The sequence below is a fragment of the Doryrhamphus excisus genome, chromosome 4 (genome assembly GCF_030265055.1).
Source record: "Doryrhamphus excisus isolate RoL2022-K1 chromosome 4, RoL_Dexc_1.0, whole genome shotgun sequence".
In the NCBI taxonomy this organism is placed as follows: Eukaryota; Metazoa; Chordata; class Actinopteri; order Syngnathiformes; family Syngnathidae; genus Doryrhamphus; species Doryrhamphus excisus.
In genome coordinates, this window is record NC_080469.1 from 15,374,278 (window position 1) to 15,386,962 (window position 12,685).

At 40.4% G+C, this 12,685-nt stretch overlaps 1 protein-coding gene across 1 annotated transcript; it reads left to right on the forward strand.

Annotated features, from left to right (window-relative positions):
* The first annotated feature begins 1,047 nt into the window (after window positions 1-1,047).
* letm2 (leucine zipper-EF-hand containing transmembrane protein 2) lies at window positions 1,048-12,625 on the forward strand. The gene is made up of 11 exons (XM_058071160.1): window positions 1,048-1,290; window positions 1,845-1,906; window positions 2,570-3,059; window positions 3,677-3,820; window positions 4,342-4,476; window positions 5,451-5,654; window positions 6,006-6,125; window positions 6,266-6,385; window positions 6,562-6,642; window positions 8,512-8,580; window positions 10,979-12,625. Exons 2-11 carry the CDS (start codon window positions 1,860-1,862, stop codon window positions 11,033-11,035), a joined length of 1,467 nt encoding a protein of 488 aa, XP_057927143.1. The 5' UTR covers window positions 1,048-1,290; window positions 1,845-1,859; the 3' UTR covers window positions 11,036-12,625.
* The last annotated feature ends 60 nt before the right edge of the window (window positions 12,626-12,685 follow it).

Here is a 12,685-nt window from a genome sequence, read left to right on the forward strand (position 1 = left end):
TTGAATTTTAAAAAGGCAAAATGAAATAAGTTTTTATTTCTCTGTTAAACACAGGTCTCAATCTGTTAAAGGGGGTATATTATGCTTATTTTTTGACCCTTTGTATTGAATGTTTAATAATTATTTAATAATAATTACTATGTATTGCTGTCTCCTATAGAGCAGCTACAGCTATTATTATTGATGGTCTATTTTCATTTATTCCATACACGGGCCGGCCTCCGGGCACGCGCACTCAACTGTGATTGGTCACACACCTAAAGTGCTTCCTAACTATGACCCATGTAAGGAAGTCCGCCCCTCTGTGATGTCACAAAGGAATGGTTTTGCCATGCCTTTTCAAACCGAGCGTTTTAAGCCATCACAAACTTATTTTAGGGCTCACTTCCAAATGTGCGAACCTCATTATCTGAAACTTTAAACACAAGAAAAGTGGAAAAAGCTCAATAGGTCCCCTTTAATATTAGCTATTACAAGTGTCACGAGACACGAGAAAGAGACGGGCCAAGATTGTAACATTACTTTTAACAAAATTACAATGAAAAAATATATGACAATATATTGCAGTCTACTAATTAATTTCTACTATGTTACATTCTTCTACACTCTGTCTATGCAAGCATCCCTGCCTCCAAACACCGGGACAAGGAGACTGTGTGACTGCCAAAAGGGCTCACTACATTCATGCTGTTGTTCTATGGAACAAACGTGCCAAAGTGCTGAAACCAATGCACATAGTGAACTCTCCTTCTATATAATAATTGTAAGTATATACAATATTGCGCCGAATAAATAAATTTGTTTAAAGTTGTATCATACACAACAGCTATGGTTGTTGGTTTTTGTGCATTTAAATTGCGTGAACTATTGTAATATTTTGTTATTTTTTCACTAATGTCACATTTTTTTTATCTTGAACGTACATTTTTGTAAATTTAACAAATTGTTCCCCTTTTCATTTGCCTGCTTTTTAAACGAGTACCTGAGCATCACACGTAAAATCTACGATCTTTGGTTAGCAAACGCACAACATTGACGCATGTTCAGTATGAGCTCAGCTCCTCAGTGCAGTCGCCTACGTCGGCCACAACGGTCAGAGTCATACGACGACTGTGGAAGTAAATGCAACGACGAGAAAGCGATTAATGGATTTATCACTACTCGGCCTGATGAGTTTGTTGTCCCTGTGTACAGTGGCTGCACGTTGAGAATGGATTATATGTTTCATTCCTCACCGAGAAGCCTTTTAACGCCCAGTCGGCAACCATAGTTCGGTCACTGACGTTGGAGGTTAGTGGGCTCGCCATTTCAGTCGATAGCTTAGCTTAGCTTAGCATAGCTAGCAAGACAAGCTAGCCGGCTAAAGGCTAAACACCAGCACTTGGTAATGTTATCATTGAAAAGAACAAATAATAATAATAATAAATGTTTTCCAGATAACTGTAAACAGTTGTCGCTGCTGTGGACCACTATATTCGATATTGTCCAAATACAGTATATCAGGTGGACGTCGAGTAGAAAATAAACAAAATATTGCTAATTTCTCAGTGACTTGAGTTTAACGTCGCTTGATCAAATACTTACTTTCCAAACAGGTATGTTAAATTGTAAGAAGTTTAACTTGCCTGTACATTTCCTGTAACGGAAAGACAAACTTCTACTGTCAAGTAACATGCTAACCGACAGGCAACGTGACTTTTTAATGTTGTGCCCATCACGCTTATACATAGTCAGTTTGGCATAGCTTTACAATAAATCCACTCGACAGAACAGTGAAAATAAGTGGTTTTTATTTGTATAGCTGTTCAAGTCGTAACAAATACCTCTCATGCTCCTGTCCCCAGTGATCTACCCTTGCAATGGCAGTCTTCAGCCACCAGGTGCTCTTCGCCGTGACAAGATCCAGGTAAGTGTACACTATTTACACCACTAGTCTATGCAATGGAAGCTAGCAGGGAAACTAACTTAGTTTAGCACACTCGAGTGGTTGTATATGCGTGACTCGGGCTCGATGAGTATATTTTCACCACGTGTTTACAGCTTTAATGTAAGAAACGGTTCACAATGCCTGATGACAATGTGCAGGTTCTGAGTGAAATAATGTGCATATTTATTTTTGAGCGCAGCTCGTCTTAGCTGAAAATATGTGTAAAATGGGGAAAAAAGAATTCTACTTGTTATAGGTAATGGCTTCTTGCTGTGTGATGTTGCTTCAAATGCGCGATGAAGTTAGATGCATAAAACTTTTCCGGTTCTGTCACACCACAGGAAACCTGCGCATGACAAGTTTTGCACTCACTTGCAACATTTTTTGACTGCCACACGACATAACATAACTGAACTTGCCAAATTGCCCATTATGTGAAGCCGTACCCTTAAATTGCCCTGACATGACAGCTTTTCAATAAAGTGTGAAAATTATTACATAATGTGAAATATGAGCGGTCGCACCCTTGTACATATGACATTTCTCCCTGAACACAGTAGCAGACACCTAAATCCTAGCTGGAAAATTTACTACCTTATGCTATTACATAATATCTGACCAGTTTTTCCTTGTCCTCTACAGGGGATCATATTTGTTATCCAAGCGGCACAGCTGCGCTGCGCTATCTTCCAGAGCCTACCTCCATATCGAACCTCCACGCAACATCTCCTCTTCAACGAACCCACTTAGGCACTCCCGCTATGGACACTCCCACAGTTACCAAGGCCACAACCTGGGCTCTGTCCCACTAGCCCGCTCTCTGCACAGCTCATGCATTTGGCTCCAAGAAATAAAACATGATGAGAGTAAACTGTCCCCTGGCCAGAATTCAGTATCAGATGAGAAAAAGGACACTGCGTCTGCTGTTGCCCAACCACAAACGGCACCGACATCCACCGCTCCTGCTGCTCCTGCAGCAGTGGTGAAGAAGGCTCTGTATCTCAGGATTGTTGATGAGCTGAAGCATTACTATAATGGCTTCCGGTTGCTTGGCATTGACACCAAGGTTGCAGGCAGGATGGTGTGGCGGTTGCTGCACGGACAGGTCCTCACACGCAGAGAAAGGAGAAGGGTAAGACATCTTGGATATACAAACCTCTGGGGCATTAATCAGCAACATGCAGCAGTAAATTTTATATCAACGTTTATAGCCATCATTTAAAGACCCGTCTGTCCACAGCTGTTAAAGCATTTCAAATGTTTTTTACTGGTTTGTTGTCATGTCATGTCCTCTGGTCTCCCATTTAATGTTTACATGCACTAAAAAAAGCCTTAGAGATTGCGTTTACTGTCTAAAGGCTGCTGCAGGAGTCGTTACCCCCTGTTGTCTTCCTGTCATTCTTCTTTTGGGTGGATTACTGGAAGGCAAGCAGTGTGTGGCTTTAAGCTTTCACTAATTTACATGTCAATAAGAAATGCGCAAGTGCTGTGGTGAAGATTTCCTGTCGGTCTGTCCTCAACCAATATTAGGGGTGTAAGGAATGCATGTATCTGTATTCGGTTTGAATTGATACACATCTGTACCAAGCTGAAAGCGCAGTACAAATTGCTCACTCTGTACACGGGCTGGAACATATGCAGATGTTAAGGCAATACAGTGTGTAGAGAGACATGGAGAAGGAGAAGGTTGCGTGAGTCTGTGCAGCACATGAATGCACACATGAGTTGTGTTTGTTTTTGTGTTCACAGCTGATGAGGACCTGCGCTGACCTCTTCCGTCTGGTGCCCTTCATGGTGTTCATTATTGTGCCCTTCATGGAATTCCTCCTTCCAGTCTTCCTCAAACTCTTCCCAGAAATGCTTCCCTCTACCTTCGAGACAGAGTCCAAAAAGGCACGTGGACACACACACACGCACACACACGCAGACTCGTGCAACGAGACACCGGCATGGCCTCCCAGTCAGGTTCACTCTTGATTATGTAACTTCAGATATAACTGCTGGTGCAACTTCGTCTGGTGTCACAGCCAGCCGACTGATCTTATCAAAGCAGTTTTCTTTGGAAGTTGGAAGATGCCCAGAATTTATTTTTAATCTTTTGGAAGTTCTAAAGCAGCACCGCGATGATTGACACAGCTCACTGGTTTTCAGATATGCACAGCACTCTTCTTGGAGGTGTCTGACCTCTCAGAACACGGACGGTCTGTGATAATATGTGATGGTGGTGGAGTTCCCCAAACATTGCTGCAGTTGCTAATGACAACATATTACAGTATCCTTGACCTTTACGATTATGGTGTAAACATGATGATCTACCAGATTTTATAATCTAGCAGTCCCTGTGGGTATTTACAGGTCTTTCATAATTATTATTACTCATTAGTTCCTCATTAGTTCTGTCCTGTACTCTGCAGGAGGAGAAGCAGAAGAAGGGTTTGGCTGCAAAGCTGGAACTCGCCAAGTTTCTCCAGGAGACCATTGCTGAGATGGCTCGTAGGAACAAGGCCTCGGAGGATGAGACGCAGCGCTTCTCCACATACGTTCAACAGGTACTGTAGATAACAGAATGCTGTTGCCTAAACCTGTGGTCAGCAACGTGTGGCTCCAGAGCTGCATGCGATTCTTCAGCCACCTTGTTGTAGCTCCCTTCGCCATAGCCATATATTTTTTCCAACACCCGTGTGGGGAAAATGCACATTTGAAAAGAGTTGAAGGGGAACTGCACTTTTTTGGAATCACAATCCTTATATGAAACATGAACACATATTTCTACGTATGCCTTTTCTGTGCATTATAACACAAGAAAACAAGTTAATTTGAGCTAGCTTATAATGCTGTCATTGGGGTACACCTATTTTGACTATGAAACCCTCAAAAATAAACTCTTAACAACATTGCATCGTTTGATATACATGCTGTGATCATGCATTAACATGTACAGGAATGATAACGTCATAATTGCAATATCGTGCCGTATTTTGATGATTTAAAACTGTATCGATACTTCTGTTCTTGGTGCATTGATTTCTGACTGGTGATTGGATGAACGGCAACGATATTGGCTTACCTGTATGCTTGATGTGTGGCGAGAAACAAAAACATTGAAAGACATTTTCAAAACATGCATCCATTTTCTGAAAAGTAGTAATTTATTTTAAAAGCAGATCTACATGTGTAACAGTGGTAATCCTGCAGTACAGCCTTGCACACGCTGATCTCGAACCGGTGACCACATAAGTCCACTGTTAAGTAGTGTAGGTTAGCAAGACAGTTTAAAGGAACATGCTATCATTTCACTGTGCTGCACATTTCATAAGGTGTCAGGTTGTGAGGTTTAACCAACGTACTATCAAACTCCATTAGTTGGCAGCCTTTAAAAGTTTGTAAGCTGTTGTATTTAGCGGATCTAGACAAATGGTCTTCAGTGGGTGTGGGGGCAAAATGGCTCTTGTGGTAGTAATGGTTGCCGACTCCTGGCCTATGCTGTTGTCTTTACTATTGACTACATGTGTGTCCTTGTTAGGTTCGGGTCACTGGCGAGCAGCCCACCACAAAGGACATAGTCCGCTTTTCCAAGCTATTTGAGGATGAACTGACGCTAGAGCACCTGGAACGCCCTCAGCTGGTCGCCCTGTGCAAACTACTGGAGCTGCAGCCCATCGGCACAAACAACTTGTTGCGCTTTCAGCTGATGATGCAACTCAGGACCATCAAATCAGACGACGAGGTGAAAGATGAATGACAGGGCTTTACGCAATAGTTATTTGCCAGACATACCACTCTTTGACGGATGTTATGCTTCAGGCATACTCACTAAAGCAGTTTATTCCTGGCATTTGGCTTCAGTGTCAGCTTCTCAGTATTATATATAGTAGTTCACTAGTGGTTCAACATGTTTAATTGGAATACTTCTTATGGCAAGGGAGGCTTAACTGAAGAACTGTATAAATGTAGGTCGAAAGGTAGTAATAGGAATTGTATTGCTGGTGTAGATTGACCAGAGCCTGCAGATGCGTGCACATTCATTCCTTTGCTGTACGTCTGAACGAAATTTTAAATTTTCTCATATTTTGTGAAGATGATTGCAGCAGAGGGTGTGGCAGCTATGAGTGTGTCAGAACTGCAGGCAGCTTGTCGCAGCCGTGGAATGAGATCTCTAGGACTCACCACAGATCAGCTACGACTGCAACTGCAGCAGGTCAGTAAAGCAGTTCCCAGATCACACACGCCTTTTGTAATGTGACTGTGTAGCCATGCACTAGAAATACCCATTACATCATCAAATCAAGCTCAATGCCTCATAATATAGACTCCATATGCTTTCTCTCTTCAATTCAGTGGCTGGACCTGCACTTAAATGAGAATGTTCCACCATCACTGCTGCTGCTCTCCAGAGCCATGTACCTGACTGATCTCAAACCCAAGGCCCCAGTCATTCCGCCTGTACCCAAACTTGAGGTCTGGACTTTTGCAAGCCACTTAGTGTTATTTAATCACTTGAATGCACAGATTGCAGAAAGCAATGTTAAGTAGTTGTTGTTATGTTGGTGGCTCTTTCACTACTTTTTATTTTTCAAGACACAACATACCGGCTAGATGTAAGAGATATTAATTTATGGTCGTGATTTTTACAGAAAGCAACGGTTGCAACAAATGGAAGCTCGGATAATGCAGACATGCTGGCGGACCCTGCACTCATCATCAAAGACACACCGGTCTGTACCATCCTAAAACACAGTCGAGTCAGATGATTGATTAGATATACCTAAGCATTTTTATTACCATTGAATCACTTTTGCAATCAACAGATACAGTGCATCCGGAAAGTATTCACAGCGCTTCACTTTTTCCACATTTTGTCATGTTACAGCCTCATTCCAAATTGTATTAATTTAATCTCTTACCTCAAAATTCTACACAAAATACTCCATTATGACAATGTGAAAAAGTTTTTTTTATTTACTTTTTTTGAATTTATTAAAAATAGAAAACTAAGAAATCACATTTACATAAGTATTCACAGCCTTTGCCATGAAGCTCAAAATTGAGCTCTGGTGCATCTTTTTTCCACTGATCATCCTTGAGATCTTTCTACAGCTTAATTGGAGTTCACCTGCAGTAAATTCAGTTGATTGGACATGATTTGGAAAGGCACACACCTGTCTATATAAGGTCCCACAGTTGACTGTGCATGTCAGAGCACAAACACCAAGCATGAAGTCAAAAGAACTGTCTGTAGACCTGCGAGACAGGATTGTCTTGAGGCACAAATCTGGGGAAGGATACAGAAAAATTTCTGCTGCTTTGAAGGTCCCAATGAGCACAGTGGCCTCCATTATTGGTAAATGGAAGACGTTTGGAACCACCAGGACTCTTCCTAGAGCTGGCCGGCCTTCTAAACTGAGCGATCGGGGAAGAAGGGCCTTAGTCAGGGAGGTGACCAAGGCCCCGACGGTCACTCTGTCAGAGCTCCAGCGTTCCTCTGTGGAGAGAGGAGAGCCTTCCAGAAGGACAACCATCTCTGCAGCAATCCACCAATCAGGCCTGTATGGTAGAGTGGCCAGACGAAAGCCACTCCTTAGTAAAAGGAACATGGCAGCCCGTCTGGAATTTGCCAAAAAGCACCTGAATGACTCTCAGACCATGAGAAACAAAATTCTCTGGTCTGATGAGACAAAGATTGAACTCTTTGGTGTGAATGCCAGGCGCCATGTTTGGAGGAAACCAGGCACTGCTCGTCACCAGGCCAATACCATCCCTACAGTGAAGCATGGTGGTGGCAGCATCATGCTGTGGGGATGTTTTTCAGCAGCAGGAACTGGCAGACTAGTCAGGATAGAAGGAAAAATGAATGCAGCAATATATAGAGATATCCTGGATGAAAACCTGCTCCAGAGCGCTCTTGACCTCAGGCTGGGGCGAAGGTTCATTTTTCAGCAGGACAACGACCTGAAGCACACAGCCAAGATCTCAAAAGATTGGCTTCAGAACCACTCAGTGAATGTCCTGGAGTGGCCCAGCCAGAGTCGAACATTTCTGGAGAGATCTGAAAATGGCTGTGCACAGACGTCTCCCATCCAACCTGATGGAGCTTGAGACTTATTGCAAAGAAGAATGGGCAAAACTGCCTAAAGATAGGTGTGCTAAACTTGTGGGATCATATTCAAAAAGACTTGAGGCTGTAATTGCTGCCAAAGGTGGATCAACAAAGTATTAAGCAAAGGCTGTGAATACTTATGTAAATGTGATTTTTTTGTTTTCTATTTTTAATAAATTCAAAACATGTCAAAAAAAACTTTTTTCACATTGTCATAATGGAGTATTTTGTGTAGAATTTTGAGGTAAGAGATTAATTTAATACAGTTTGGAATGAGGCTGTAACATGACAAAATGTAGAAAAAGTGAAGCGCTGTGAATACTTTCCGGATGCACTGTATAATGTGAGAATTTGCAGTTTGTTAGGTTGTCAGTTTGCAACACTTTAGAACTGATTTTGACTACAAAGGTCGTCCATAGAAGTCAGAATTTATTATATTAATGATTGTTTTTTTTCTTATTTATGTACCATCATCTTTGTCTCGTAGGCAGAAGAGATAAGGAACAAGGCGCCTGTGATGTCGGACAAACCTCTTACTGCTGCTGAAGTCCTCCAGGTAAGCAGAATGCAATACAATTAAACTATTAATTGTAGTTACTGTGAGTCACTATTGTTGCGTAAGAGAAACCAGTAAATGGACTGGGTTTTTCCCAATCCAATTAGTCCTTCCTTGCTTTGGTGTTTCTCACATGACGTTCTAATCTCTCAAATTAGACCACGTTTACTATTTTGAATTTAGCAGCTGCCCCACATAATCAAAATAAAAACAACACTAACACAGTGCAGAATCGTGAGGATGGTGCGCGATTATTTAAACGTCGCTCGTGTAACAATAACAATGTCTACTCGCCCAAGAGAACCTTTTGATCAGCTATTTCAGAAATAGCTGCTATTTATAGAGCTGTCGTTATCACGCACACTCAAGTCTAAAGTGTGTCTTGCATGTTACTTTAACCCCACAAAGTCTTTCGCAATGCTAAATCGCTTATTCCCAAAACACAATTAAAGCTGCTCTGTAGATCCTTTAATGACCAAGGTTGTCAATCTGTTAGCCCAAACACTATATTAGCTCGTCCTTTCTCTTGACTTTTATTTTGGGACTGTGACTCATCAAGTAGCAGACATCGAAAGGTCAATTCCATTAAACAGAATTTCCACACCATGTACAGTACCTGTCAAAACATTTGACACTTGCTCATTTATAGCAAAGTGTCCAGACATTTAAAGATGTTTTAAATATAATCACAGCTCAGGTGTAAATCGTTTGCAATGTCGGTGAAGCTCATGGGCATGGTCCAAATACTGTTGTGCCACTAAAAATGGAGGCCATCTGCATAAAATTATCACGTACTGATTGTTTGATTGCAAATCTTTTGGTGAAGTGAAAATCACAAGATTAAAGTTGTACTGTCCAAATATTTCTTTAATGGATGTTTAAACAAGTAATAAAAATGGTGGTTATACAATGTACAATGCTTTCAGCATTCACACATATGTTGGTGTTATCGCCCATTTTCATCTACCATATTTGCCGGATTATAAGTCACACTTTTTTTCATTTCTCTTACTGCCATGAAGAAACTGTACTGTTTATGTTACATACACACTGGACACCTTTTCTGTTCATTTTTCATGTAGCTGAATAACCATTGTGTTAGCATATCTTACACCTGTTCAGCCTGTTCTCTATTCTTTTATTATTGCCAGAACTTACCTTCCAAGATGACGTTTTGCCTGTTTTGGTCAAGTACTTACGTATACTTATACTGTGACTTATGTATGTTTTTTTTTTCTACCTAATTATGTATTTTTGGCCTTATGCGACTTATACTCTAGAGCAATTTGTAGTCCAGAAAATATGGCATTTACTCACCCCCTCCACCCTTATTCCTACTTCTTATTCCGCTTCTTTTTTTGTCCACTAACTACTCCATTTCTTAACCAATTCTACAAACCAAAATGTTCAGCTCACTTAGCACAGGTTGGCTACCTTTGCAAAATATTCCCACATTTAGTATAATTTAATATTTTCTGTAAATATTTTCCCATTAAAACTGATTGGGCAATTTAAATGGCGCCCTTTGCTGGTGAAAAGTCACTTACAATTTTCCATCACTGAGTCACTTTGTGGATTCCAGCGTAATGGCATGGCTTGGAAATAAAGTACATGCTTCCCAACCCAGTGGTACCTGGTTCTATTCCCGCTCATGCATTCATCATGTTGTATATAGTTAGATTACATCAGACAGAAGTCACTGTCCTCTTATCACCGTCACCTATCAACTAATTGGGGTACTGGCTAAACCAACAAGCAACAAATTCTGATTTCTTGATTACATTACTTCATGATTTTAACCATAGATGTATTATAAATGATCATGATGTATGATATGTGATTAATAGAAGATAACAATTGAGTGAATACACACACTGTATTTATATACACACTGGGTATTATGTACATAGAATGACAAAAAAGTCTTAAAAAGCATTAAACACATAAGTATTTGAAGCTCGGTGCTGCAAAGCATGGTGGGAGCTCGCACTGGACTTATTTGGCGTACCCTACTGCTACTCCAATTGTGGCAAATTAGTAAAAGTTGTATAGCGCAGCTGGTAGAGAGCTAGAGATCCACACCCAGAGAAAGTTGGTTCAATTCCTGATTTGAGCTCAAACTACCAATTTACTCTAACTTTCATTCTACGTTTTGGCATATTTCCACAGCATTTTAGTCCAGCTTCAGCTTCCGAACAGCTCCTGTGTTCAGAGATTTTTGTACCTTTTCAAAGTGTTTCAGTTTTGCTTCAGCTGTTCATAATTCACCTGCAATGCCTGCTGACATTGCACCTTCTAGTTCATTTTTGTGTTCTGTCTATTTGCAGATATCATAACAAGGAGTATCATATCAGCAATATTGTTGCTAAGCTTTTTATTGTTGTTGGTTCTCTGGCAGGCTAAAGCAGCCACTGAGGTGTCCCAGAAGAGCAAGATGAGCGCCAATGGTGTCTGAGGATCGTGAGTGTCTGGACTGAAAAGGAGAGATTAATTTAAGCATCCATGAGTCCACAGTGTGTGGAGATGGCAAGGATTCTGATGTTCGTGGACAAACAATCAATTGTTTACATCTCTCTAGCGCCGATTTGATGTAGAGACTAAGTTGTCAGTGGTTCTTTTCGCCATTGATGTTAATATTATGAGGCGATATAAGATGGAAGTTGCTGCTCAGTCATACCATCAGCTCCACAAATTTCACACCTGGCCACTCCATAACGCTCCGTATTTCTCTTATTTTAAGAAAATCAGTCGCTTTTGTTCCAGACGGCGTTGTCCTCCTGTACATTTGTATATGTTGTGTATATTTTCATTTCTGTCCGACATTATCACAGTTGAAGCTTTGTACAGTTTGCTATGCAAACTCATGATATGATCAAGCTCCCTTTTGTTAGCATTTCTGGTGCACCCAGTAACCGTTCCATTCAATGTGTAACAAAAGCTTGGTCATCCATGTTTCAAAAACACTTGGTTCACCTCCATCCGGTTTCTCTGCAAACTCGGGCCATTTCTAAGTCTGTAGGTTCCATAATTACAGTTAGATAAATAAGATTGGTGTGTTTAAAGAGAGCGCTAACTCCTTTCACACAGACAAGAGGCAAAGTGCAGTTTTCATCCTCTGGTTCAAACGCTGCTTTACACTTACAAACCCCAAATATTATAATACAGCTTACGTGTTGTGTTTTATTGCTGTGATGCTTAGATTTCATTAAGCTGAAGAGAATATACTTGATGTTATCCATGAAGAAATTCTATTTATGAGAGAATCTTAAAAGCTACAAACTAATATTCAAGGCATTATTTTTTATGTGCTTTTACAGAGATATGAAAATGTAGCAATTTGACTGATTCATTCAGCTGCCCTTTGCATTACTATCTTAAATACATTAAGTTTACCACAAAGTATACTGTATTGATAGTTTTTTTTTGCTGATTTGGCAAACCCTACCTGCTTCCATTTTTGAATTGTCACTACTAAGATTAACTATCTCCTGTTATTTATGTATAGCCAACTACCAGCAGTGGACGCCATAGATGAAATATTTTTTTTCAATTGAAGATTGATGTTTTTGGTTTTGCAAATGTGCCTTTTTGGTTTCTTGGTTTTCAATATTGTGTCTGTGACTGTACTCAAAAGCGCCATTTGCACCTTCTTCCCCTTTGGACAAATGTTTCATTTTTCCCTTTGTCTCAAATACATCCTTTTATGAACTGTTGAGTGGGAAGTACAGTGCCTTGCAGATGTGTTGACTCCCTTGGATATTTCATCCTTTTATTTGCATTTATTAATGAAGTGGTCAATGTAATTTGTATTTTTGCTGACAGGAATTTAAAAAAAGGCTAAATGCAAACATATTTTACAAATTGTCATTTAAAAGTACAGTATACAGTAAATGACTGCATAAATATTCACCTCCTTCTAGTTGGTATGCAATCAAGACTAGTTCACCCTCATTTCACACATTGGCTAAGTTACCTAATTAATGCATCACGTTACCATGACAGCTTGATTAAAATCATGATACATTACCCCATTGCACACTTGTGTCCTGTTTTCTGTGTTCTTTTTACCCTCAAATATTTTTGTTACAGTCGGGCCATTGGCTTT